Source organism: Humulus lupulus, chromosome 5 (assembly GCF_963169125.1).
Source record: "Humulus lupulus chromosome 5, drHumLupu1.1, whole genome shotgun sequence".
Taxonomy (NCBI): Eukaryota; Viridiplantae; Streptophyta; class Magnoliopsida; order Rosales; family Cannabaceae; genus Humulus; species Humulus lupulus.
In genome coordinates, this window is record NC_084797.1 from 30,628,130 (window position 1) to 30,653,376 (window position 25,247).

The 25,247-nt window shown below is 35.8% G+C and overlaps 1 protein-coding gene across 3 annotated transcripts; it reads right to left on the reverse strand.

Moving 5' to 3' along the window:
• Positions 1 to 12,495: 12,495 nt before the first annotated feature.
• Positions 12,496 to 17,237, reverse strand: LOC133834714 (uncharacterized). Of its 3 annotated transcripts, XM_062264419.1 has the most exons (11): positions 16,755 to 17,234; positions 16,562 to 16,648; positions 16,248 to 16,385; positions 15,364 to 15,452; positions 15,048 to 15,136; positions 14,862 to 14,965; positions 14,623 to 14,722; positions 14,232 to 14,307; positions 14,016 to 14,130; positions 13,396 to 13,927; positions 12,496 to 13,254 (listed from the first exon to the last, which is right to left on the reverse strand). In XM_062264419.1, exons 1-11 carry the CDS (start codon positions 17,044 to 17,046, stop codon positions 12,762 to 12,764), a joined length of 2,115 nt encoding a protein of 704 aa, XP_062120403.1. In that variant the 5' UTR covers positions 17,047 to 17,234; the 3' UTR covers positions 12,496 to 12,761. The 3 variants fall into 3 exon arrangements, with proteins under 3 accessions (XP_062120403.1, XP_062120400.1, XP_062120402.1); XM_062264416.1 differs by having other exon boundaries at positions 15,364 to 16,385; positions 16,755 to 17,237; XM_062264418.1 differs by having other exon boundaries at positions 15,364 to 16,385; positions 16,562 to 16,660; positions 16,755 to 16,893.
• Positions 17,238 to 25,247: the final 8,010 nt, after the last annotated feature.

A 25,247-nucleotide genomic window follows, 5' to 3' on the forward strand; every position in this document is an offset into this window, starting at 1 on the left:
CTGAAATGCATGTTCGCACTCCTCTGTCCATTCAAACTTTTTGTTGCCTCTGAGTAAATTAAAAAATGGAACACACTCATCTGTTGACTTAGATATGAATCTACTTAGGGCCATAATTCTTCTGGTTAGGCTTTGAACATCTTTAACTTTGGCAGGAGACTACATCTCGATCAGTGCTTGAATTTTTTCAAGATTAGCTTCGATTCCTCGTGAATTTACTATGAATCCCAAAAATTTCCCTGATCCAACACCAAAGGAACACTTAAGAGGGTTCAGCTTCATCTGATATTTGTTCAAGATGTTGAAGCATTCTTGTAGGTCCTTGATGTGTTCTTCGACTTTTCTCAACTTGACTAGCATATCGTTGACATAGACTTCCATGTTATTGCCGATCAACTCTTTGAACATATGGTTAACTAGTCGCTGGTAAGTCGCACAAACATTTTTCAAACCGAAGGTCATTACTTTATAGCAGTAAAGTCCTGCATCTGTTCGAAAGCTAGTGTGATCTTCATCAGGTGGATGCATACTAATTTGATTATAACCAGAATACACATCCATGAATGATAAAATTTCATGTCCTGATGTAGCATCGACCAGCTGGTCGATTCTTAGAAGTGGGAAACAATCCTTTGGGCAGGCTTTATTAAGGTCTGTGAAATCCACGCACGTCCTCCATTTACCATTTGGCTTGGGAATTAGTACGGGATTAGAGACCCAAGATGGATAAAACACTACCCTGATGAATCCATTTTCCTTCAGCTTCTCGACTTCTTCTTTTAAAGCTTTAGATCCATATTTGTTGAGCTTTTGATCTATCCCAATCATATCTTTGTGTGACCAGGCAAAGACCTCCTGGTGTTTTTTTCAAAAACTCTACCAACTTGTTTTTCGTTGTTGTCTCTAAGTTTTTATCGACTTTCACAACCCTAGTCGGTTCTTTCTCTTCTAACTGGACCTCTTCAAGGTCCTCCATGGGTCCAATGTTTTCTTCAAAATCCCCAAAGCGAGGATCTAAGTCCCTATCCTCACTTTGGGCAACACCCTATTTGGTGATTTGTTCACCTGATTGGGCATGTGTTTCATTTGCTACCAACAACCTTTTTTCAACTCTATCCCCCGATCTGCCTCTTCTTGCTTTTGTGATCAAGGAATTGTAACATTCTCTGGCTTCTCGCTGGTTTCCCAACATGCACCCAACTCCTGCGTTAGTCGGAAACTTTATGGCCAAATGCCAGATGAAGTTACGGCTCGCAGACCGACGAGTATAGGTCTTCCAATCACGAAATTATATGCAGAAGGACAATCAACTACTATAAAAGTAGCGAATAATGTCTTGTTCGCAGGTGCAGCTCTTGCTGTGACTGGGAGTCTAATCGACCCTGTTGGTGCGAGCCCTTCACCAGAAAAACCATAGATGGTTTGGTTGCATGGCTCTAAATCTTGCACTGATAATTTCATTCTTTCTAGTGAAGATTTATACACAATATTGACCGAGCTTCCTGTATCTACCAACACATGTTTTACCATCATGTTGGCGATCTGAACATCTACGACTAGAGGATCTGAGTGGGGAAACCGAACATGCTGAGCGTCCAGCTCAAAGAAAGTTATCAACTTTTCCTCTATTCGAGCTTTTTTGGGAGTTCGCTCCTCGACATTCAGCATTTCGATGTCTTGATCATGACGTAGGGTTCTAGCATATCTCTCCCTTACCTTACCACTCTCACCTGCTATGTGTGGTCCTCCGCAGATAGTCAACAATGTACCAGCGACCAGAGCTGGCTGTAAAGGAGGCAAACGTTGGCGTACAGGCGCCTGCTCGTTACCTTCATGAGCCTTCTGATGAGAACCTCCACCTACTCGTACATACCTCCTTATATGTCCTTTTCGTATAAGGAACTCGATCTCATCCTTGAGCTAGTTACACTCGTTGGTGTCATGGCCATAGTCGTTGTGAAAACGACAAAACTTGGTTGTGTCCCTTTTGGAGATATCTTTTCTAATCGGCGCTGGCCGCCTAAAGGGAACAGTGGTATGACTTGCTTTATATACTTTAGCTCGGCTATCGACTAGGGCAGTGTAATTGGCGAACCTTGGTTCGTATCTATTCTGTTTGGGGCGCTTGCTATCAGACGTTGTCGGCTCGTTGTTCACCATTTTCCCCCATTTTTTCCATTATTTTTACTGTTGGCGTTGGGTTTACCAGACCCATTGGCGGCTTTGGTGGGGTCTTCCTTCTTGCCCTGGTCGTCCATAGGAGACTTCCCTTCATTAGCGATAGCCTCCTCGAGCTTGATATACTTGTCTGATTGATCCAGAAATTCTTGAGTGCTCTTAACTCCATTCTTTTGCAAACTACTCTAGAGGGGAGAATGGCGTCCTACTCCAACCGTGAGCGCCATCATCTTTCCCTCATCTCCAATAGTATTGGCTCGAGCAGCTGCTCGCATGAATCACTGGATATACCCTTTTAGGGTTTCTCCCTCATTCTGTCGAATCTCGACTAGCTGATTGGCCTCTGTTGGGTGTATTCGACCAGCATAGAACTGTTCGTAAAACTCATTTACGAACATTTCCCAGGAAACTATACTGGCCGGAGGGAACTTGAAATACTATTTCTGAGCAGATTCAGATAAAGTTGCAGGAAAAATCCTGCACCAAGCATCATCTGACACCTTTTGGATGTCCATCTGTATCTCAAACTTGTTAACGTGAGATACAGGATCTTCCCCTCCTGTGAATTTGGGTAAAATTGGCATCTTGAATTTTCTTGGAGTCTCTGCCATAGTAATTCTATGAACAAATGAGGTGCCCTTCCTCCAATCAAATTCTATACGGGATGCTCTGTTCCCAACCAATTGTTGCACGACCTGATTTAAGGCATTTATTTGGGCTTGCACAACATCTGGTATTGATGGAGCAACTGGAGCTGGGGGGAAATGCTCATCATGTCTTTCCCTTCAATTATTGAGTATATCTCTCAGGTCTTCATCCATTCGCCTTTGCTCGCTTGCACCCAGTCGGTTAAAGACATTGGGCTGTTTAGGCTGTCCCCCAGCGTTTTGGCTTATCGGTCGGTTCTCCATCGACAGAGGATTTTGTCGTTCACCTCTCTCTTCCTGCTGTCGACCAGCGTTCCTCCTGCCAGAGTCCACCTCGTTATAATCATGGTCATCTCTAAATTGTGACCTGTGAGTGTGCGACCTGCTGTTCGCACTGTTTCCCTCTCTCCCTGTTGGTATGTCCCGATAAACAGGAGGAGGCATGTGTTGGTCGGTAGGTCCCCTGACATTACTATTTCGTGGGGGACCTCTGACCGCAGAGCCTGAATCCACCTGTCTTCTGCCTCCCGAGGGACATTGTCCCCTGCTAGGAGGGTTTTGCTCTCCAGTTTCCTGGCGTCTATGGCTTCTGGGATGCTGCTCGGCCCTATTATGCCTTTGTTGTTGGGTGTTATCTTGACCAGCTCAAGAGGGTGGTTGCTCTGGTCTTTGAGGATTCCTTGGTTGTGGTGGATTATGGTGATATTGGGGATGTTCTGAATATGGATTTTGTTGAGGATGAGTGCTGGGTGGCTGATCTGGTTGGGAGGCAGGTGCAAGCTATCCTCATGCCAATTGAATGGCCGCTTCCAAGGCCGCAGTGGCATCCCTCTGTCGGCGGTCGACTAGCTAATTCCTCTTGCAATACAATCAAAGTCGTTCACAAGGTTTCAGCATCCATCTCCTCCTCTTCCAACTCCACCTGTGGCTCATCTTCTGCTACATCTTGTGGAGGAGGTTGATTTGGCATATTCCCAGAAGTTTGTCTCGCTTTCCTGGTTTTTTTTTTCCATTTGATTTTCTTGAAGGTCTTGAGTTCAGCTCTCAATGAAAGCACCAAATGTTGACTGACGATTTAGCCAACGACACGGAGTCACCAAAAATGATAAATATTTGTAAGCTAAATGCAAATAACTAAACAAACCAGGATTTATAGGGGTTCGGCCCCAGATATTGGTAATAACCTACTTCCACTTAGTGTTGTTATTTATGTATTATGAAATCTGCGATCAGCAAACTAGGGTTTACTAAGTTTCACAAGCTCCAAAAAAAATACAAAGGTCTTTCTATCAATAACACTGATTCTCCCCAAATACCAATTATTACGTCCCCCCTTTCAAAGAGTCCCTTAAGTCCTATATATAGGCTCGAGAATCTACCTATGGGCCAATGGGCTTTACATAAATGTTGATTTAAGCATATTTACGAAATAACAAAAAACATAATCTTTATATAAATATCTTAGAAATATCTGGCTTATAATCGTATTTGAAATATGGCTTCGTTACCACGACCAGACCTGGTCTCATATTCAACACATCTTCTACTGTATGATTAAGTATCATTATTAAATCCATCGAGTAACACATCCTGATTGCTGGTCGACCTAGATGTAATCACTAAATAGTCACGTGCAAGCTACGTGCACACTAACTTGCCACGTCAGCAAGTAGTATCTTTTAGGGTAAACAAAAACTATACTACATACTCGTGATCATATCAAAATGTAATGAAAAAATGGCTCGAATTCACCATGATAATAACTTATACACATTGCAACTGATTTTTTTGCTGCATTGAAAAGAAAGAGCTAGCTAAAATAATTAATTTTCCAACATTTTTAAGCTAAAACTTTAACCCAAATGTTGAAGCAATCTACCACATGTGACCATATCAAGCTTAGTTTCACTCTCAATGAATAATGAGAATAAGAAAATATAATAACTTTGTGTGTAATCATATCAATAAATATAATGAACTTGCATACAGAAGCATAAAAAAAAAGAAATATATCTAGAAGCACAATAATATTTCTATATAATCAAAATGATTGTCAATGAGAACAAAGACACCACAACATGCTTGAAGCCACATTATCTCCATGAACATATTATCTCCAATTACATAGCAGTACTTCACCTTAACATTAATGATATCTCTCAATAAACTCCTAACCAGTCGCAGAAGTAATCGGGCTATGTCATATCCACAGAGAAGCAAACACAACTAAAGATTTGATTAATAAATAAAAGATAAAAATAAAGTAGAATTAAAAAAATGGATTTTGTGAAATTAAAATGATAGATTGGAGAAAGCGATCAGATAAAGAGCATGGCAAGGTAGAGATGCATTGCTGTAAAACCTATTATAATATTGATATTAATTCAAAACATAGTTGCAATTCTACACCATTAATTGCAACGAGAAGATGTATATGTTAAAAGCACAAATTAATTAATCTAGATTAAATTGAATCTAACTCCTAATTTCATAGCATACCATATTATATATCCAAGAGAGATAAAATACCACTGGAAGAATGCAGTAAAAGACATACCATATAACAAATATACTAAAATAAATTAACAATCTAAGTTACATAAGAAAAGCATGACTGAACTTATGTAAAAGAAGCTAAATAATTTTATAAAAGAAATTAGAAGAAGAGAAACAAAATAATTAATGACATATGGAAATGAAGCATAAGAAAAATCAATATCACTATTGAGAATGAGAAGTATAGCAACTACACTCTAACCTCACCAATATTTCTAAAATAGTTCATTCATTTTTGTCACCTAAAACAAGCAAAACTGAGCTAGAAATAAAAAAAATAAACAAAATAACAAAGTGTATTTTTTCCACTCTCAAATATGATGATGTTACACTAGTTTTGAATCCCTATTTATAGAGAAAATTTGCTCAAAGTTTGTATTTTCGTGTATTAAAAAGTGGTTGATGCAAAATGGAGCAAGTGGGACACGTGACTTGCGTTAATTGGCTATCAGAAAAATGCTGCTGGTGGAGTGGGAGACAGCAAGGTGACGTGGCACCTTTTGATTGGCTTAGTAGGGAGGCATGGTAGGTTGGCAGGCACGTCAGGCAGAGTTGCAGGCAGCGTCAGGCGCGACTGGCTGTGTGGCTTAACTTGGCTCTGTCAGGTGCTGGCAGCTGAAGGCTTTGGGCCTGGGCATAGCCTAGGCTTATTTGGGCCATTTCAAAAATGTCATTTTTTTTCATGATTTCTTCAATTCGAATTCTTTCTTTCTTCTTTTTTTTTTGTCAAAATATATTTTATTTCTTGAAAATTAAACACAAATTAAATTAAAATTAATATTTTCAAATATAAAATATATTACAATAAATCCATGAAGATATTAATTTAAAATTTTAAGACTAATAAAATGATATTTTGAGCACTAATTAATCAATTAACAAGGATGTAATTAGATATAATTAATAAATATGAATTCAATAAGGACCAAGGAAAATACTGTGTTTCCCCATTTTAAGAATTAATGTTAAACCAAGACTTTCTTTGACTTTATTCTGTCGAGTATATGAATATTCAATGTAAGTATTGTAGTTAGAACATTATTACAAACACATGGTGGGAACCAAGACTGCCATTAAAATAAAACAAATTTAGTAACTAAAATTCAAATTAGAAAAATATGGAATAATATTTTGTTTACAAATATAATCCAACAATGCGTTATATTATGTAATGATATTCTTATTTGTTCATTTTAAAAAAAACGAAAGTAATTTGTCTTTTTTATTTTGCAAAATTCAAAAACTGTATATAAATCTTAACATGGGCAAACAAAATATTTTTAATCGGAGTAAACAGTGAAATTATTACACATTAACAGATTTCCAAATACAGTGAGAAGATTTATAAAAAATTACCTTGGATGAAATCTCAACTATATCCCAAAATGGAGGAGAAATAGATGAAATAGAGGATTGAGATCTGAAAATCAAATGAAGAAGATGAAATGGAATGGAGAATGTGGTAATCCCTGCTAACACAATTAAACAGCAAGCACAACTACAAACTAATGCTAAATGTTAGCAATAATAAAACTGATGCACAAGAACACAGTAAAGCCAATCAAACAGTCGAATGATAAAGTATTGCTACAGCAATTCTCTCAGCAAAACAGAAAAGAAAATAAAGCAAGAAACACAAACAGTTTTATACTGGTTCGGCCAAATGGTAGTTCCTACTTCCAGTTTCTCCCCTTTATTGATCTTGATACAATGTGTATACAACTCTTGATTACAGCAGCTCAATCTCTCAATGATCAAAACACCATGATCATGAACAAATACAAAAAATACTCTCGGGAAAACTTTTGCCTCTCAAATCACTTGAGAACAAGAAAAGTGATTCTTGTTCAGACTTTAATCTCCTTAGCTATGATTCAGTATGAATCAATCTCACTAACTCATAATACTCTGTTCTCTAAAGAGTTCTAACCAACGGTTTAAATAGAGAGCAAAAGACTAAACTAACCCGAGACTATTAACTAACTTAACCACCTTAACTATATTAACATTAACTATCGTATAGTTAAGACTTCTTGATTATTTTATGTGGATTAAAAATACCACAAATTCCTCCTTAATCCACATAAAGAGAAATGTCTGACTGAGCTAGGGGAGAGTAATCGAAATCTTCAAACAGTTCCCATGTTCAGCAAGTTCAAACAATGTTGGAACTTGCTGACAGTTAATACCTTAGTACCAGCATCAGCAGGGTTATCTTCACTGGGAATTTTCTCAAGATTAACTTCACCTTCTTCAATCTTGTTTCGAATCCAAAAAAGTCTTATATCAATGTGTTTTGATCTTTCATGATACACTGGATTTCTGCTTAGGTGTATTGAAGACTGACTATCTGAATAGACTATAACTTTCCCTGAAAGCATCTTTATTTCATTCAGTATTCCTTTGAGCCACACTGCTTCTTTGAAAATCTCGGTTGTTGCCATGAATTCTGCTTCAGTAGTAGAGAGTGCAACAACTTGTTGCAGTTGAACCTTCCAACTAATGCAACAACCATTTAACTGAAAGCAGTAACTTGTAATTGATTTCCTAGTGTCTCGGTTTGAAGCATAATCAGCATCAACATACCCTTCTAGATGAGTCTTCGAGCCTGTTTTGTCAAATTTCAAACCAAGGTTACTTGTTTCCTTCAAGTACCTTAATAACCATTTAACACCCTTCCAATGTTCTTCTCCAGGATTTGCCATGTACCTGCTCAAAACACTGACAACATAAGCTATGTCAGGTCTTGTACTAATCATAGAGTACATTACACTACCTATAGCTTCTGCATATGGAATCTTTTCCATGTTCTTCCTTTCATTATCAGTTTTAGGGGCTTGATCAGTAGAAAATGTGAAGTGTCCTGCTAGTGGAATGTTTACTCCTTTAGAGTCTTCCATTTTAAACTTCTGAATCACTCTTTTTAAGTATTTTTCTTGACTTAGCAGCAGACTCCTTTTGATTCTATTTCTGATAATGTCTATGCCCAGTATTCTTCTAGCAGCTCCAAGATCCTTCATTTCAAACTCATTTCTTAGTATGCTCTTCAATCGATTTATCTGATCCATGTCCTTACTCATTATCAGCATATCATCTACATAGATGAGTAAGAACACTGCTGAATTCGAGTCTAAATTTGCAAAGTACAAGCATGTATCATAGTCTGACCTTGAGTAACCAACTTTGGTGACAACTGAGTCGAATTTCTTGTACCATTGTCTAGGAGATTGTCTAAGACCATACAGAGACCTTTTAAGTAAACAAACTAGCTCTGTGCTTCTTGATTCAGTTTTGAACCCCTCAGGTTGAGTCATGTATATTGTTTCTTCAAGTTGACCATTTAAAAATGCTGTCTTAACATCCATTTGTTCCACTTCCCAGTCATGTTGAATTGCCAATGCCAACATCATTCTAATTGTCTTCATCTTGACAACTGATGAAAATATTTCAGAATAATCGATTCCCTCAATTTGAGAAAATCCTTTTGCCACAAGTCTGGCTTTAAAAATCCTTGGTTCATTGTTAGCAATTCCTTCTTTGATTCTATAAATCCACTTGCAGCCAATTATCTTTTGCCTCTCTGGTTTTGGGACAAGAACCCAGGTATTGTTTTGCTTCAATGATGCAATCTCCTCCTTCATTGCATTAATCCAGTTGAGTGAGTCTTTACTATCAACAGCTTCCTTATATGTCTTTGGTTCATTTGGAGATCCAGAACTGATATTTAAAGCATATGCAATAATATCAGCTTCTTCATATCTGACAGGAGCCTTAATTTCCCTTCTGACTCGATCCCTTGCTAATTGATAATCACTGAGGTCTTCCTCCTGCATCTCAGTACCACTTTCAGGTTCACAGTCTTGACCATCTTGATATGGTTGTGTAGAATCGATCTCAATACTGACTTCATTTTTTCTTGGTGAGTTTTTACCTGCAAAATCAGAAACCATACCCTTCTCATTTCTTTTAAAAGGAAAATCATGCTCATTAAAGATAACATCTCTACTAATTATGATTTTGTTAGTTTCAAGTGAAAGCAGCCTATATCCTTTGACACCAACTTGGTATCCCATAAGCACACATTTAATTGATCTCTTTCCTAGTTTATCTTCAACATTATGAGCATAAGAGGCTGAACCAAATGTTCTTAGATGTGACATTGAGGGTGGTTTACCATTCCAAAGTTCTTCAGGAGTCTTAAGACCAATTACTCTACTTGGACTTCGATTTATTAAGTAGCATGCAGTATAAAGAGCTTCACCCCAGAATTTCTTAGGCATATTAGATTCAATAAGCAAGCACCTAACTTTGTTTAAAAGTGTCATATTCATCGTCTCAGCAACACCATTTTGCTGAGGGGTTTTTATAACAGTTCTATGCCTTTGAATGCCATTTTTCATACAAATATCATTGAATTCATCATTAATAAACTCTAAGCCATTGTCAGTTCTTAGAGTTTTTATCTTACAGCCTGTTTGAGTTTCAACATATATTTTCCAATTCTTGAATTTATCTAAGCATTCATTTTTAAACTTTAATAGGAAAACCCAAACCTTTCTACTGTAATCATCAATGATTGATAAGAAATACTGGTTACCTCCTGGAGTTTTAACTCTACTGGCTCCCCACAAATCTGCATGGATGTATTCCAGAACTTGTTTTGCTCAAAAACTGCTTTGAGTAAACTTGATTCTGGTTTGCTTTCCCTGCACACAAGTTTCACAGAAAGGGAGATTAGAATGTGTATAATTCTTGAGTAAGCCTTGCTTGGATAATTCCACCAAGCCTTGCTCACTTATATGACCCATTCTAGCATGCCATAACTTCGAATCGGCAATTATTTTGCTGACTGTTGCAGCCTGTGCAGGTAGCACAGTTTCACCATTTAAGAAATAGAGACCATGTCTCTTAATCCCTTTCATAACCAATAAAGAACCTTTAGTAATCCTTATGGTGCCTTTGCCAGATTTGTACTCATAACCCTCATCATCAAGTGTCCCTAGAGATATTAGATTTCTCTTCAAATCTGGAATATGCCTGACATTCTCTAGAGTCTTTATAGTGCCATCTGAGTTTCTGATTGTGATTGATCCAATGCCAGCAATCTTGCATTTATGGTCATTTCCCATAATTACATTCCCTTCATCAACTTTTGAATAATTCATAAACCATTTTCGATTTGGACTCATGTGGTATGTGCAGCCACTGTCCAAAATCCATTCTTCATCATCTCTTGTATTTGAACTGGTATAAGCCTTTCCACTTGAAAAATTCGAATCTGATGTGTGATCCATTATGGTGAACACATCACCATCTAAGCTGTATGGATCCTCAGTTACTGCATTAGATCCATTGTTCTTTTCCTCTTCTTCTTTTCCCTTCTTCTTCTTATTCTTTAATTCCCAGCAATATTTGATCAGATGTCCCACTTTACCACAATGGTGACACTTTCTTGTTTCTCTTGGCCTCGATCTTGATCTTGAGTTTGAATTCCATCGATTTCTTGAATTTCCTCTTCTGAATGGTCTTCCTCGAGCAACTAGAACTTCATCTGACTTTGATTCTTGTTTAGCAGCTTTTTGCCAATTCATTTCAGCATCTCGAGACCTCAATGTGCCCATAACATCTTCCAAAGTCAGAGTATCCCTGCTATACATTATCACTGTTTTCATTTCTTTAAACAGTTCAGGCAATGCATTTAAAATAATCACAGCTTGATCTTCTTCTTTTATGGTTTCACCCATGTTAGTTAAAGCTAGAACAATTTTGTTTAAGTCATCTAAATTTTGTTCTAATGAAACTGTTGCATTCATTTTAAAACCATAAAACTTCCCTTTCAAGAAGATCTTTGTGGCTGTAGACTTTGCCATGTATAGTTGATCGAGTTTGTTCCAAAGTCCCAATGCAGTCTTTTCTCCAATGACCTGCCTAAGTACATTATCAGCAAGATTCATCACTATTGCTGATCGAGCTTGTTTGATGATTGTGTCAGATTCTTTCTTCTTAGCAGCTTCTGGCTCTGACTTCTCAGTGGCTTCTTCCAGAGCTATATCAAGTTTTTGATAGATGAGAATCACCATCATCTTCTCCTTCCAGAGACTAAAGTCCCCTTTGCCATCAAATTTCTCCAGATCAAATCTGGTTGAGGAAGATGCCATCTCTTTCTTGATCTTTGAATTTGTTCAAAGAATCGGTTCTTGTGCGAACCTGTCTCTGATACCACTGTGGTAATCCCTGCTAACACAATTAAACAGCAAGCACAACTACAAACTAATGCTAAATGTTAGCAATAATAAAACTGATGCACAAGAACACAGTAAAGCCAATCAAACAGTCGAATGATAAAGTATTGCTACAGCAATTCTCTCAGCAAAACAGAAAAGAAAATAAAGCAAGAAACACAAACAGTTTTATACTGGTTCGGCCAAATGGTAGTTCCTACTTCCAGTTTCTCCCCTTTATTGATCTTGATACAATGTGTATACAACTCTTGATTACAGCAGCTCAATCTCTCAATGATCAAAACACCATGATCATGAACAAATACAAAAAATACTCTCGGGAAAACTTTTGCCTCTCAAATCACTTGAGAACAAGAAAAGTGATTCTTGTTCAGACTTTAATCTCCTTAGCTATGATTCAGTATGAATCAATCTCACTAACTCATAATACTCTGTTCTCTAAAGAGTTCTAACCAACGGTTTAAATAGAGAGCAAAAGACTAAACTAACCCGAGACTATTAACTAACTTAACCACCTTAACTATATTAACATTAACTATCGTATAGTTAAGACTTCTTGATTCTTTTATGTGGATTACAAATACCACAGAGAAGATGAAGATAAGTCTGTAACCAGCTTCCTTCTCCTATTGTGTCGATCGCAGACTCAATAACAATTACTTTAACAAATCAGCAAATTATTTTTAAAAAAAAATGGTACAATAAAACAAAGACCACATCCGTTAACCAGTTTTACCTAATCTAATTACCCCTACCACTTATTGTCAAAATCACAGCCATTGAACAAGTCAGCTACAGGTGGTAATTCAATCGTATAGTCATAACTCATAACTATGCTGAGGAGTGTGAAACCTCAAAAGTACATGTGGGACTGAATAATTTGCCATATATGAATGACTTTCAAAAATGCATTGCGCTCTCCCAATATCAGTTCTTTGGAACTGCTTTAAATACAGATCTCAGTATTCTGTTGGGGGCAATGCCACCTTACATAGGTAAATGGGTAAATAAAAAAAAGGAAATACAGAGAGCAATATCATACCTTAACTTGTTAGTATAGCTCATCGTCACCTCATTTTTAAATTATTAAAGGGGAAGCAAGAATGGAAAAGATACAACTAAATCTAAATTATTAAAATCATGTCTTGAACTTTTGGGTGAGTTTCTCCACCCCTTCCCTACAATCTCCCGCAACTCGCTTTGCACCATCTTTAATGACCAAGCCAAACTCGGAGGTGCTCTGCTGCAACTTTTGTGCTGATCCATTAGCCATAGAAATGGCACCATCCCTTAGATCTTCAGCCCTTCTTCCAGCTTTGCAGGCCCATTCCTTCAAATTTGATACCAACAAGGCTATTGTTTGTATGATTCTATCAAGTGTATCTCTGGATTTCTCTCTTACGCCTACTGCCATTGCCTTGAGCTTGTTCATCAAGTTTTCGGCCCTGCCAACAGTTTCATCAACCGAGAATTGCTTGCTGGCATCAACCCAGGTAGCTCCAGCAATGGACTCTTCACGGAGGTCATTGTCAACAACGACCTTGATGCCACGTTTCTCCCATCGATCTCTAGCCTCCTCAAGTACTTTAGCTTGTTCTCTTGCTCTTCTTGCCTCATCTTCAGCCCAAGCCCTGTAACATGAGAAAAAAGAGCATTCATGAAAGTCTTGCACAATGAACTTGTATATTTTGTTAGTAGTCTAATTCACTTGTTTTCTAATTTGAAGCCATCAAATAAATGCTAGCAGCAATTAGGATTTGTTGCTTCAATACCTGGCCATGGACAAAGCTTTTCTCTCAACCTCTAGATCATGTTGTAAGCGTACAATTTCCTCGCTTTCAACTTCTGCGTTTTTCCTCAGTTTGGTAATTCTTTCCTTCTCATATGATATTTCTACTTTGTTACTCATAAGGCTCTGCAACTGTTCCTCCACCTCATGTCTTAATCTTGACAACACTTCCATTTCTGATTCAATAGCTGCACGCTCCTTCAAAAGAGTAATATTGTCTTTCTCTCTCTCAGCTCTTAACCTTTCCAATTCACGTGTTGCTTCTTCTGCCATTTTCTCCACTGCATCTATCTTTTCCCTCTCTAGCAAAAGCTCTTTCTCAAAACTTGCATTAATATCCTTCTCAACTTCAGCTACTAAAGCTGTATGAGCAGATACAGCATTTTCTGCCATAGATTCTGCTTCGATACGAGCAAGCTCCTCACTGACTGTGTCAGAAGCTTCACCAGTAGCTAGAGCAATAGCAGCCTGGGCCTTTGTCACTGGCTTATCTGGCTGGAAAAGTCTTGTGTAGCCTATCCCAAGAGGAAAACAAACCAAAGAGAAGTTAGCTATCATATCTGCAAAGAGCTTGTAATGAAATTAGAAGAGGTTATGACTAACCAAATGAGAGAGCAATAATCCCCTGTTCTCCAGCAGACAGGTCAGCAACAAGGGCAGGACATGCATCTGGATGTATTTTATCAGTGTCTATAAATCCAGAAACTTGATAGAGTGCCTGTATAAGTGCATGATTGTTAAAACACAAACTGTAGGAATCAAATATAAAATAAAAGCAGGTAATATACAGAACTGAATTCAGACATCAAAATTATCGACCTTTCTGTCAGCTTCTGGCAGATGTCTTTTCTCTAGGGCCATCTTCCAACTTACAAGATCTTGACGAGATAAAGGGCTGAAGTATTTTCAACGCAGGAAATAAGATGTCAGAAAGAAAGAAAACCATTAACTCTGACGAATCTTAGCAGCAAAAAAGTTATACATGCAGATAACTTTATCTTGGAGCAATTTATAGATAATGCAAGGAAAAAGAAAAAAGAGAATGTTACAAAACTAGGGTAGAAGTGCAAATATCATAATTTAGTTGATGTCCTTTTGGCAAGAATGTGAATAGCAGTAATATGAGCTTTTCTCAAAGAGCAGACAAAATTTATAATAAGAACAAATCATCCAACTAGCACAAGTGTTTGAACAAAACAATTGTGAACACCTTTCAGGAGAGAAGAAGTATGGACTCTGGTCTTCATCTACAGAAGAAAGCATATCACCTCTAGAAAGCTTGCTTGATATAAGTCCAGCTTCTGCCAAACCTGAAAGATCAAAAACACTTAATAAAATTATATGAAACAAAGGAATCCAACAGAAATTTCAACGAAACAACAAAATTCATCACACTAACATGATAGCTTTTCAACCATGGTAACTAAACATTTAAAATCTTCTACACACCTTGGATGGATGCAAAATCAGGGTCTTGAGGGGTAATATCATCAAATGCAAGTTCAGTTACATTTTCTATGTACATTGCAGGATATACTTTAGAAATTGTGTTCCTGCATATACCATCTCACATAGTCAGTTCTAAACGGGAAAGAGTTCTATCATACCAAGTACAGAAATATGATTGATATGTACCTTGAGAGAGCATTACTAGCAGACACTAACCAACGAGCATATTCACGACGTGTACACAAATCACTAGGTTGAACATCAGCCTCAATGACCTGAAAAGAAGTAATATACTTTCTTAAAATATGATTTTAACTTCAGGTCATACATAAATCTCAAGTACCACATAAAAGCTTTATCAGAAATTATCAGTTCATGCTTAGACGTTATATGGTGCAGCTTTTAGCAAGAAACAGAAGCTGCGTATTCAACTTCTAATACTCAAGAGGACTAACAATACCCGAATAACAAAAGTGACTGCAGAAATGAGGGGATAAAGTACCTTTAACACTTGCAATGCTGCTAGTGCCTGCCCTTGAACCTGATCAACAACTGCAGGAACCAACACCTTTCCAGGAAGCACCTGTAGAGCTGAGAAAACCACAGATGGAGCAGGTATGCCAGCAGAAGAGAAGGAAGTCGTAGGTTTTGGTGATTCTGATGTGCTTCCATTAATTTCATTATGACCTTCATTTACGCTATGCATTCCCAAGATTAAACTATTTTCCTCAACTGAAACCTGAGAGATATCACTCAACTCAAAATTTTCATTGGTTGAAGATGAGGCTAAGGTAGCTATGTTGGATTTGGAAGCAGCATGCTGTTCCAAAATTGTGTTTGATTGAGAACCAAATGGCACATTAGGAGCCACGGGTTCAAATGGTACATGGCCAACTGAACTATGATCGAAAGTTTGATCATTGCTTGAACTAGGAATTGTATCCTTATCCAGGCTAAAGTTTGATGGAACATCATCGGAAACGAGAAAGTTGTTTGATTCGACATTGACCAGGTTCTCTTTGATATCAGAAATTGATTGTGCTATACCTACAGCAGCGTTACTGTCCAACTCATTAAAACCAGAAACGGTAGATGAATCATCGCCAATTTCAGATTCATACAGATTATATGAAGTTGGGACAGTGTCAGCATCAACTGACTTATCATTAGAAGTTGGGACAGTGTCAGCATCAACTGACTTATCATTAGAAGTTGATTCATGTTGAGAATCTTCTTGAATGGAAGAATTGTTGATGGTATCAATACCATCAGATGTGTTTTTTACATCATCTACAGACAAATCCCTGATAACAGAATCATCACCAACTCTATTTTCACTGGGAACATCAACAAGTTCAGAAGATGAAGGAAAATCCTTATAAGTACCTGTCCCACCCTCTGGACTACTTGCGTCTTGCTTCGTAGTGTCGTCTTCAATTTCATCTGCCAAACTGTTACCAAGTTTTTCATCAGCCAACAATGACAGTTCCTGCTCCGTTGTCAAGGGCTCCATGTGTTTTTCCCCTGTGTACAGCAACATATATCTCATTCCATTAAACAAATGGTCTCTTGAAAATTTGCAAAATAACCACAAACAACCTCAATGAGAGAGCATCCAATGAATTACTTTTACTTCCTCCGCACCCAGTTAGAGAAGCTTGATCATATCAAGAGGGAAAGAAAAGGATTGGATTACTCACTGGAAATGCTTCGTTTTCCCAAAGATAATGCTGAAAAAGTAAGCCCAGCAACAAGAACGACTCCCGCTAATCCTGCTCCCACTGCCCCTGAAATTCACACTACTTTCAAAATGTTAATCACTTCACATTCCACAAAAAACCCAATTCATAAAAGCAACGAATTACATAATAAAGACATCAACGCTACCATTACCTCCAAACCATTTCTTCTTATCCGAGTCAAGTGATTGTTCTCCAGCGTCAGTACCAGACCATCCCGAAAAGCCATCAACGCTAGAATCCGACCTGATCGACGAAATCCCATAACAACGTCGTTCAAGTCGAGTCCCACTCCTATCCCAAAGCAGGCAAGGCAAAGGACTCTGGTTCCATACATGGGTCCGTAGAAGAAGGACAGTAGGAGGGGGTCTCCTGGAGTTGCCGGGATTGAGAGCGAAGCGTAGCTGGAGCGAGCTGGGAGAGCACGTGGCAGTCATAGCCGGCATGAAAGGATAATGAGAAAAGAGAGGAAGCTAATTGAGTTGGTTATATACAACAAAATTGAAGGAACGGAGAGGAGAAATTCTAGGGTTTTGGGGGTAGTTACTAGTTGGTATGTGAATTTGATTGATGATCAGACAGACAAAGTTATGTATAAAATGCCTATCTTCTCTCCACAAAAATTATATACACGATCATGCTGGAGTCATTTGGATTTGGACCCGTATATATATACATATAATTAATATTTAATATTTAAATGAACTCACTGTTTGCCATAAAGGAAAATAAATAAATAAATACATTGGTGTACAAACAAAGATTCATAAATCAATATTCCTTTTTAGCTAGTTTCTAAAAGTTTCTTTTTTTTTATAAAAATATCATTTTTATTTCTCGATATTAGATTTTGTTTTTTTTTAATTTTATTTTTTGAGAAATTGTTTTTTCTTAATTTTGATGAAGATATTTGATTTTCTTACTTTTGTTTTATTATTTTTTTTTTTTGAAACTAAAATTAAATTAATTATTAAGGGAATTTAGTTGTTAAAATATTTAAGTTGTTATCACTCAAGCACTTAAATACTTAGAATATTATTTTACGGAAAAAACATCTAAAATATTATTTTAGGGAAAAAACATCTAACTTCAACAATTTTGTACTGATGTGACGTTAAATTTTCCTATAATTGTTGATGTTATAGTAATTAAATGGAATATTATCGACTAAAATATTTAAGTTGTTGTCGTACAAGCACTTAAATATTTAAAAAAATTACTAAAAAAAATCTTAACTTACAAAGTACAAAATTGTTAAAGTTATATGAGATTATTGTAGCACCCACATTATTTTGATATAATATAGCCAACAATCACATGATTGCATTACATTACATATCATACTGTATGTATAATTTGAGCATATGCATATTCTTATAAGTGTTTTCATATATAAGTATAAAAATTGTGTATATGATGTCTATGTGTATGTTCAATATTATTAACCTTGTGGCATTTGAGTTGTCTTTTATGGGTGTTTGACGCACTCAAGATATAAGAAATGATGAAAAATATGGACAAGGCATGAAATCAAGTGAGAAAAGTGAGATATAGAAGGCAAAATATGTTAAGCGGTGAAAAATAGTACAATGTCGATTATTAGTATTGCAATGTAAAATTGAGTATTAGTGGATTTACCACACATAATTGAGGTATGATTAAGGTCTCTTTGATGAAGTAAAAATGGTTTTAGAACCATTAGATCAAGTCTTGATGGGAGGTATACATAATCAGTGGTGTTGACGCAAAGTCAAAACGAGCTTAGCATAAGTGCGCTACACTCAATCGGGTAAGCATAACTATTGAGTATGAACTCATATGGACCTAAGGTTTGGTGTGAGTGTTTCACACATAAGGAGAATAGGCCTAGTAGATGATTACGTCGAAATTATTGAAGTGATAAGGTTTTCATAAGTCAAAAAGAGAAATAATAAGGTGAAAGTGTCAAATTTTAATACAATAAGGCCAAATCATTGAAAATAAAGGATTGTCGTCAACTTTATCACTTTTCCACAACCAAAGACTCTGAAAAACAGAGAGAAAAGAAAACCAAAAATATTTTTTGGCTGGCTTGAAGAGATTCTAAGGAGATCCAAGTGAAATCAAAGCCAAAGAAGTGGATTAAGCTTAGTTCCGACCTTTTTATGGTAAGTTCTTGTACTTGGAAGTTAAACAACGTTTTTGAATTTTTCTGAGAGCTTATCTATGGTGTTTTATCATTTTTAAGATATTTCTTGGTGGTTTCCAAGTGGTTTGATGTTTAGAAAAGCTAGAAGAGATTGTTTTCGTCGAAAAATTGCTCGGTAAGTGAAAGTTTGTGTCTTATAAGGTTTTTGTGGATCTTGGAGTACAAACTAATTTTTGGTTATTTGATTGAGTTTATAAGAGGGTATATATGTTTATACATGTTTGAATAGACATAGAGACTCATTTAATTTGGGTGATGATCTTGGAAATTGGAATTTTATCAAAATCGGTATGTGATAACTTTGTGATGAATTATGTTGGTATTTAGGATATGTGGTTATGGCAGGTTAATTGATGATAATTGCTGATTGATTTTGATATTTGGGGATAATTAAAATTAAGGGAAGCTCTGTCAAAATTTCTCCAAGTGTCTAAGATAAATCTAACACTCGATCTAAGTGGTTTAAGGCAATTTAGGCATGATTTGGATATGATGTTCTATGGATATTTTTAAATGATAGTTCAATGCCTTATTGCCATCATTATGATGTGAAATTCATGCCATTGTCAGGATAAGCACATCAACACCTAAGACACCAATTGTTACACGGTGAAATATATTTTGGACAGAAGGTAAGTAAAGTACTCAACTGTAACACAAGAATTACATGTTATGTGAAAGTATGCATTATATGAATATGTTGTGAGTAAGTGGTATTAACATACATTGACACTTCATCATAAATTTGTATGCATGGCATAATAGTGATATGGTGAATTATTGTATGATATAAGACCATGCATGATATTATGATGATTAATTATGTGATGCCTTAGCAAGTTTTATGTAACATAAAAGTAAGTTGTAATAAGAAGTTTAAGTTCAGTGCCACTGTTTTGAAAATGAAAATGAGAATGTAAATAAGTATAAACGGAGGCTTATAGTTATGCTCATAATGGCAGTCCAATAATTTGGGCTAGGTTTTAGTGAACCAATTATATTGTTTGTCATGTTCCCGTTTTTATTTCTCCTCCATATGAGTTATTGTTATATGTATTGACACCACAATGTGTGGCCGCCTTAACTCTTGAGCCCAACGGGGCAACGATAGAATAAGGTTTTTAATGTGCCCTACTGTGGTGATGGCTAGCCGGAGGGGAACCCATGGGATTTTATTTATATGTGTAACAAGCCCTGCAGACATTGGCCTAATTAAACAGTGTGCACAATATTAAGGGGCCCAAAATTTAAAAAGAAGTTGTGTATGTTCATTGACATTGGATAATCATTAGCATTGCATGCATTACTTTGCTTACTGAATTTTAGGCTCACAGTTGTCTTGTGTTGCAGGTAGAGAAAGAAATGAGTGAATGGCAAAGGAGAACTAAAACATGGTCCTGACCCTGATTTGTACATATGAACATATCGACATTTTGTGGGTTATTTCAGTTTATCAGTGTGTATGTTTGTAATAAAGTGTGAAGTTATGTTTTGAAAACAAATTGGGTTCTTTAATACTTATGTATAATATGTTTAAGACACACTTTATGTTTAATGTAAATAATGTGAAATAAGTTTTAAAAAAAATCTAGACTTCCGTTGAAAGTAATTATGATATAGTTTTAAAACGTAACACCTAAGATATGGTTTTAACTAATATAAGCGAGGGTGTTACAATTATACTCTTACATTGTATAGCATGTGAGTCTTTACTCTAGTTTTGTAAAATTTCGCAAGCTTATTTGTACAATTGGTTCCATCTTTTGTGTGTTGGCTTGGCTAGTTAATGTAAATAATGGTTTTTCTTGTATTTCATTAAGAGAAAAAGTTACAATATATAGAGTATTAGAAGCTAAAAATAGAATCCTAATTGATTACAAATCAATTCTAAATAATTTGTGTAAATCACTAATTGATTTATATAAAACTATTAAATTGATTTACATAAATCTTTAATTAATTTAGAAGATATTTCAACACTCTCCCTTAAATTGGTGCATAGGTGTCCATCATGCCCAACTTGTCCACAAATTTTTTAAAAATACGAATTGACAATGCTTTGGTGAAAATATCTGCTAGTTGTTTTTTTGATCGGATTTCTAGTAGCTCTAAACTTTTCTCCTATAATTTCTATTTGATGAAAAAATGATCAATCTCAACATGTTTTGTTTGATCATGATGAATTGGGTTATGTGCCATATCACGAGCTGACTAGTTATCACAATACAATTGGATAGGTGTATTTGATGAATAACCCAAAATTTGAAGGAGTAATTTTAGTCACAGTCCTTCCCAAACACCAAATAAATAATTTTAGCCAAGCATCCACCACTTTTTTAGATAGGTCCCGTAGCATACATTAATAAAATAATATGATAAATTAATATATATATATATGTGTGTGTGTGATATATTAAACTAATGGTTTATTTTCCTGACAGTAGGTACAAATTGTCAACTCAATTGTACTTGCATGTGAAACTTACCTGCTATAGCCAACTTTTATTACCGGTTGTGTTGGCGTCAAACTATTATATTAGATAATAGGTGGGCAATTTAGTCAATTCATGTTATATGTGTAGGGATAAAATTGTAATTTGAATATTCAAAAGCAAATGAAATACTTTATTGGGTGAATATGGACCTTCAGCAGGTAATTTACTTATATTTACACACAACAATATAAGTAAATTAATTAATGAGTTATATCCAGAGTAAACTTGATTATTACTCAAGTAATATTGTTTGTAGTAGAGTTCCACGTGAATGACTTAGTATTTTACATTGTAAATACTATACCACTTTAATATTATGACTTATTATTTTACATTATAAATTTTGTACCACTTTAATATTTGTTAATAGGTGGACAATTTAGTCCGATCATGTTATATGCATAGATGATATTATAATTAACTAATTTGTGGCATCCTTAATTTGATTGTTGTAAACAATTAACTCAAACTATTTCTCTATTACAAATATTGAAAAGGGTGTTACGTATCTGTTGAGAAAAAGATTTCAAAAAACTTAATAATGGCCTGTGAAAATAACAGTCAAGAGAATATAAACTAATTCTAGAAACTTCCAAATACAAAAGCAACTAAAGTGGTCACAGATGGTTGCATGTAGCTGTTGAGAAAAAAGTTTCAAAATATTGAATAATGGTCCATGAAAATAACAGTCAAGAGCATATAAACAAAATCCAGAATCTTGAAATAGGAAAATGAACTAAAGTGGTGACAAATGGTTGATGCAAGGCATACTAACTAGATTGGAAGGAGTCTTGTGTCGATAGAGCTAGAAATTTTGTGTCATTCCTTGTGTAAGATGATGTTCTTGTCCGAGTTGTAGAGGTCATTTCAGACCTCAAGTGACACGTTAGCCTATTATGATCCCGACCTCCGCAAAGTGCGCATTGCCGACCGCCTTGTACGCCATCATTTGGTCTTCTTTTAGAATTGTTTGGGGGTACCTGTGCCTTTCATCCTCACCCTAATATGATCTTGTACAATATTTGGATTATTATGATGTGTTCTAGTTGTTTTTTCGGTACATGTTTCAATACTTTGTCCCTGCTCGTAATCCTCTTTAAATATCGTCATCAATTTTGTGAGCTCATTCTTTGCCATTTGAAATGTTGTGTTGTTGTGTGATGCATAAAAACTCAATGACTGTGCTAAAGAATGTTATATTATTTTAAATAATATAATGTTAGATTAAATATTGTGACAAAATGTGATTTGTCAGAAAAATGTGATTTGCCATACCTTGAAACATATTATTGAGAGTTACAAAATTGAACACATGTGTGTGCCCATATGTAACATATTTTGGATTTACAAAATCAGTTACAAATTTGCAACTCCCAAATATTACCCAATAACCTGTAGATTGAGAGTTACACATTTGTGTTTGAATTTCATAAAACTATTATGAAATACGGTTGTTGAAGACATGTTTTTAACTCTCATTAGGTGTATGGAGGTTACAAAATCATGTGGAAAGAGATTGTGACGTTTTTGGAAAAAATAAAATATTGGGAAGCTGAAATGCATTGTGGCCGTGGCCATTGATTATCCCTGGCCGTGGCCTGGGGGGATAGAGGCCAGTGGCCGCGGCCACTGATACTCTTGGCTGCAGCCTGGGTCGTTGACAGCCTATAACAAAACACCAAAATATTTGGTTTTTTTTAAGGATGACTATACACGTTTAATATATGTCTTGCTTATGTAGTCTTGATTGACATTTGACATAGATCAACTCTTTGATAAATGTGTACATCCATGCAATTGATTATAGTACCTTGATTGTGTATTACAAAATAGTCATATGATGAACTCAACATAAAAAAAAACTCAACGTGGTGCATATGGCTAATATGTTTCATATATATTAAGTCAACTAATATTCAATGTTCAAGATTAAAGCAAACAAATAATATTAGTGTGAATAAACAATAAATAAAATATATATGATAAAAATATAGCAATGATATATATGGCAAAAGTACTAATTTATTAATAATTAATATATGAGTTTTTAAGATATAAACATAAAAATTTTTTTGGATCAATGATGTGTAGTACATGATACTATTATCATATGATTTTAAGATTAAAAAAATTATGAGTAAAAATTGTAATTATATATACGTACATATTATGAAAAGTAAGAAATATGATTGAACATGGGCTTGTTACTAAGTTGATAGTGACAATATGATTTAGATATTTTGAGGAAACATGATTTATAGAAACTTTGAAATTTATAGAGAAGCTTTTTTTTATTTGTTTTTTTAAAAAAAGAAATCATATATTGATTGTATGATGACATTTGCTACGTTTGGAATAACTCGGGCACCGCCCAACTATGTTAGGTGACCTCAAATGGAAGCCAAGGTGTAAGGTCGGACTCACTCTATAGAGCTTTGACCATAAGCACTTGTAGCGAATCCTAGAACACTATGACCTCCGCTACGTTTGAAATAGCTCGGGCACCTCCGGAGCCGTTCCTATGGTTTGAAATACCCCCCAATTGCGTTAGGTGACCTTAAATTGAAGCCAAGGTGCAAGGTCGGACCTTCTCTATAGTGCTTTGACTGCTTTGACCATAAGCACTCGTAGCGATTCCTAGAACACTATGACCTCCACTACGTTTGGAATAGCTCAGGCACCTCTAGAGTCATTCTTATGGTCTGAAATACCCCCCAATTACGTTAGGTGGCCTCAAATGGAAGCCAAGATGCAAGGTTGGACTCGCTCTATAGAGCTTTGACCGCTTTGACCATAAGCACTTGTAGCGAGTCCTAGAACTATGAACTATGCTATATTTAGAATAGCTCGAGCACCTCCAGAGTCATTCTTATGGTCCGAAATACCCCCCAATTACGTTAGGTGACCTCAAATGGAAGCCAAGGTGCAAGGTCGGACTCGCTCTATAAAGCTTTGACCACTTTGACCATAAGCACTTGTAGCGAGTCCTAGAACACTTATTTGGTAACTTTCTACTAATTGGGTTACTATGTATGATATTTTAAACATTTGACTATGTCTAGTGTCAGTAATTATACTAACATCGCTTAATATCCCACTTAGTCAATCAAAAGTACTACAATGAGGAAACCACATCATTTGTACTCATAATTCATAGCATCCAAGCCAATATCTCATAATTTGAGAAATAATTTGGTAACAATTCACTGATTAGGATACTAGTGTGAAACATTTGACTATATCTAGTGTCTCTAATTGTATTAATATACCTTAATATCATACTTAGTCAATCAAAATCCCATCCAATGAGAATACGAAATCATTTGTACTCATAAGTCGTAATCTCCAAGCTAATTTCTTGCAATTTGAAAACTAATTTGGTAATGATTAGGTTACGATAGACAAAATTTGGAACATTTGGCTATGTTTAGTATTACTAATTATACTAACATCCTCTAATATCCAACTCAACAACTTGACATCCCTACTAAAGAGGAAACAACATCATTTGTACTATAATAATTTACAACATCCAAGCTAATTTCTTTGAATTTGATAAATAATCTTGTAACCATCCATTGATTAGTTTACTAGGTATAAGATTTGAAACATTTGACTTAGTGTATTGTCATTAACTGTACTAACATTCTCTAATGTCCTACATAGCCACTCGGCATCCATACTAAAAAAGAATCCACGTCGTTTGTACTCATAATTAGCAACATCCCACCTAATCTTTCACAATTTGGTAACAATATACTAATTAGGTTACTAGGTATGAGTTTGAATCATTAAACTAGGTCTAGTGTCTCTAATTGTGTTAGCATCCCCCAATATCCAACTTAGTCAATCGAAAGCCTTACCAATGAAGATGCCAAATCATTTTGTACTCACAACCTAATTTTCACAATTTTAAAACTAATTTTGTAACCATTTACTAATTAGGTTACTAAGTGTTAGATTT

Excerpts from the sequence above, each read along its gene's own strand:
- LOC133834714 (XM_062264416.1), bottom strand. The coding sequence starts at position 17,046 with ATGCCGGCTATGACTGCCACGTGCTCTCCCAGCTCGCTCCAGCTACGC. Across the intron at positions 14,723-14,861 it reads TGATTTTGCATCCATCCAAG|GTTTGGCAGAAGCTGGACTT; the intron begins GTGTGTAGAAGA and ends TTGATCTTTCAG. Across the intron at positions 14,308-14,622 it reads TACTTCTTCTCTCCTGAAAG|CCCTTTATCTCGTCAAGATC; the intron begins GTGTTCACAATT and ends AAAATACTTCAG.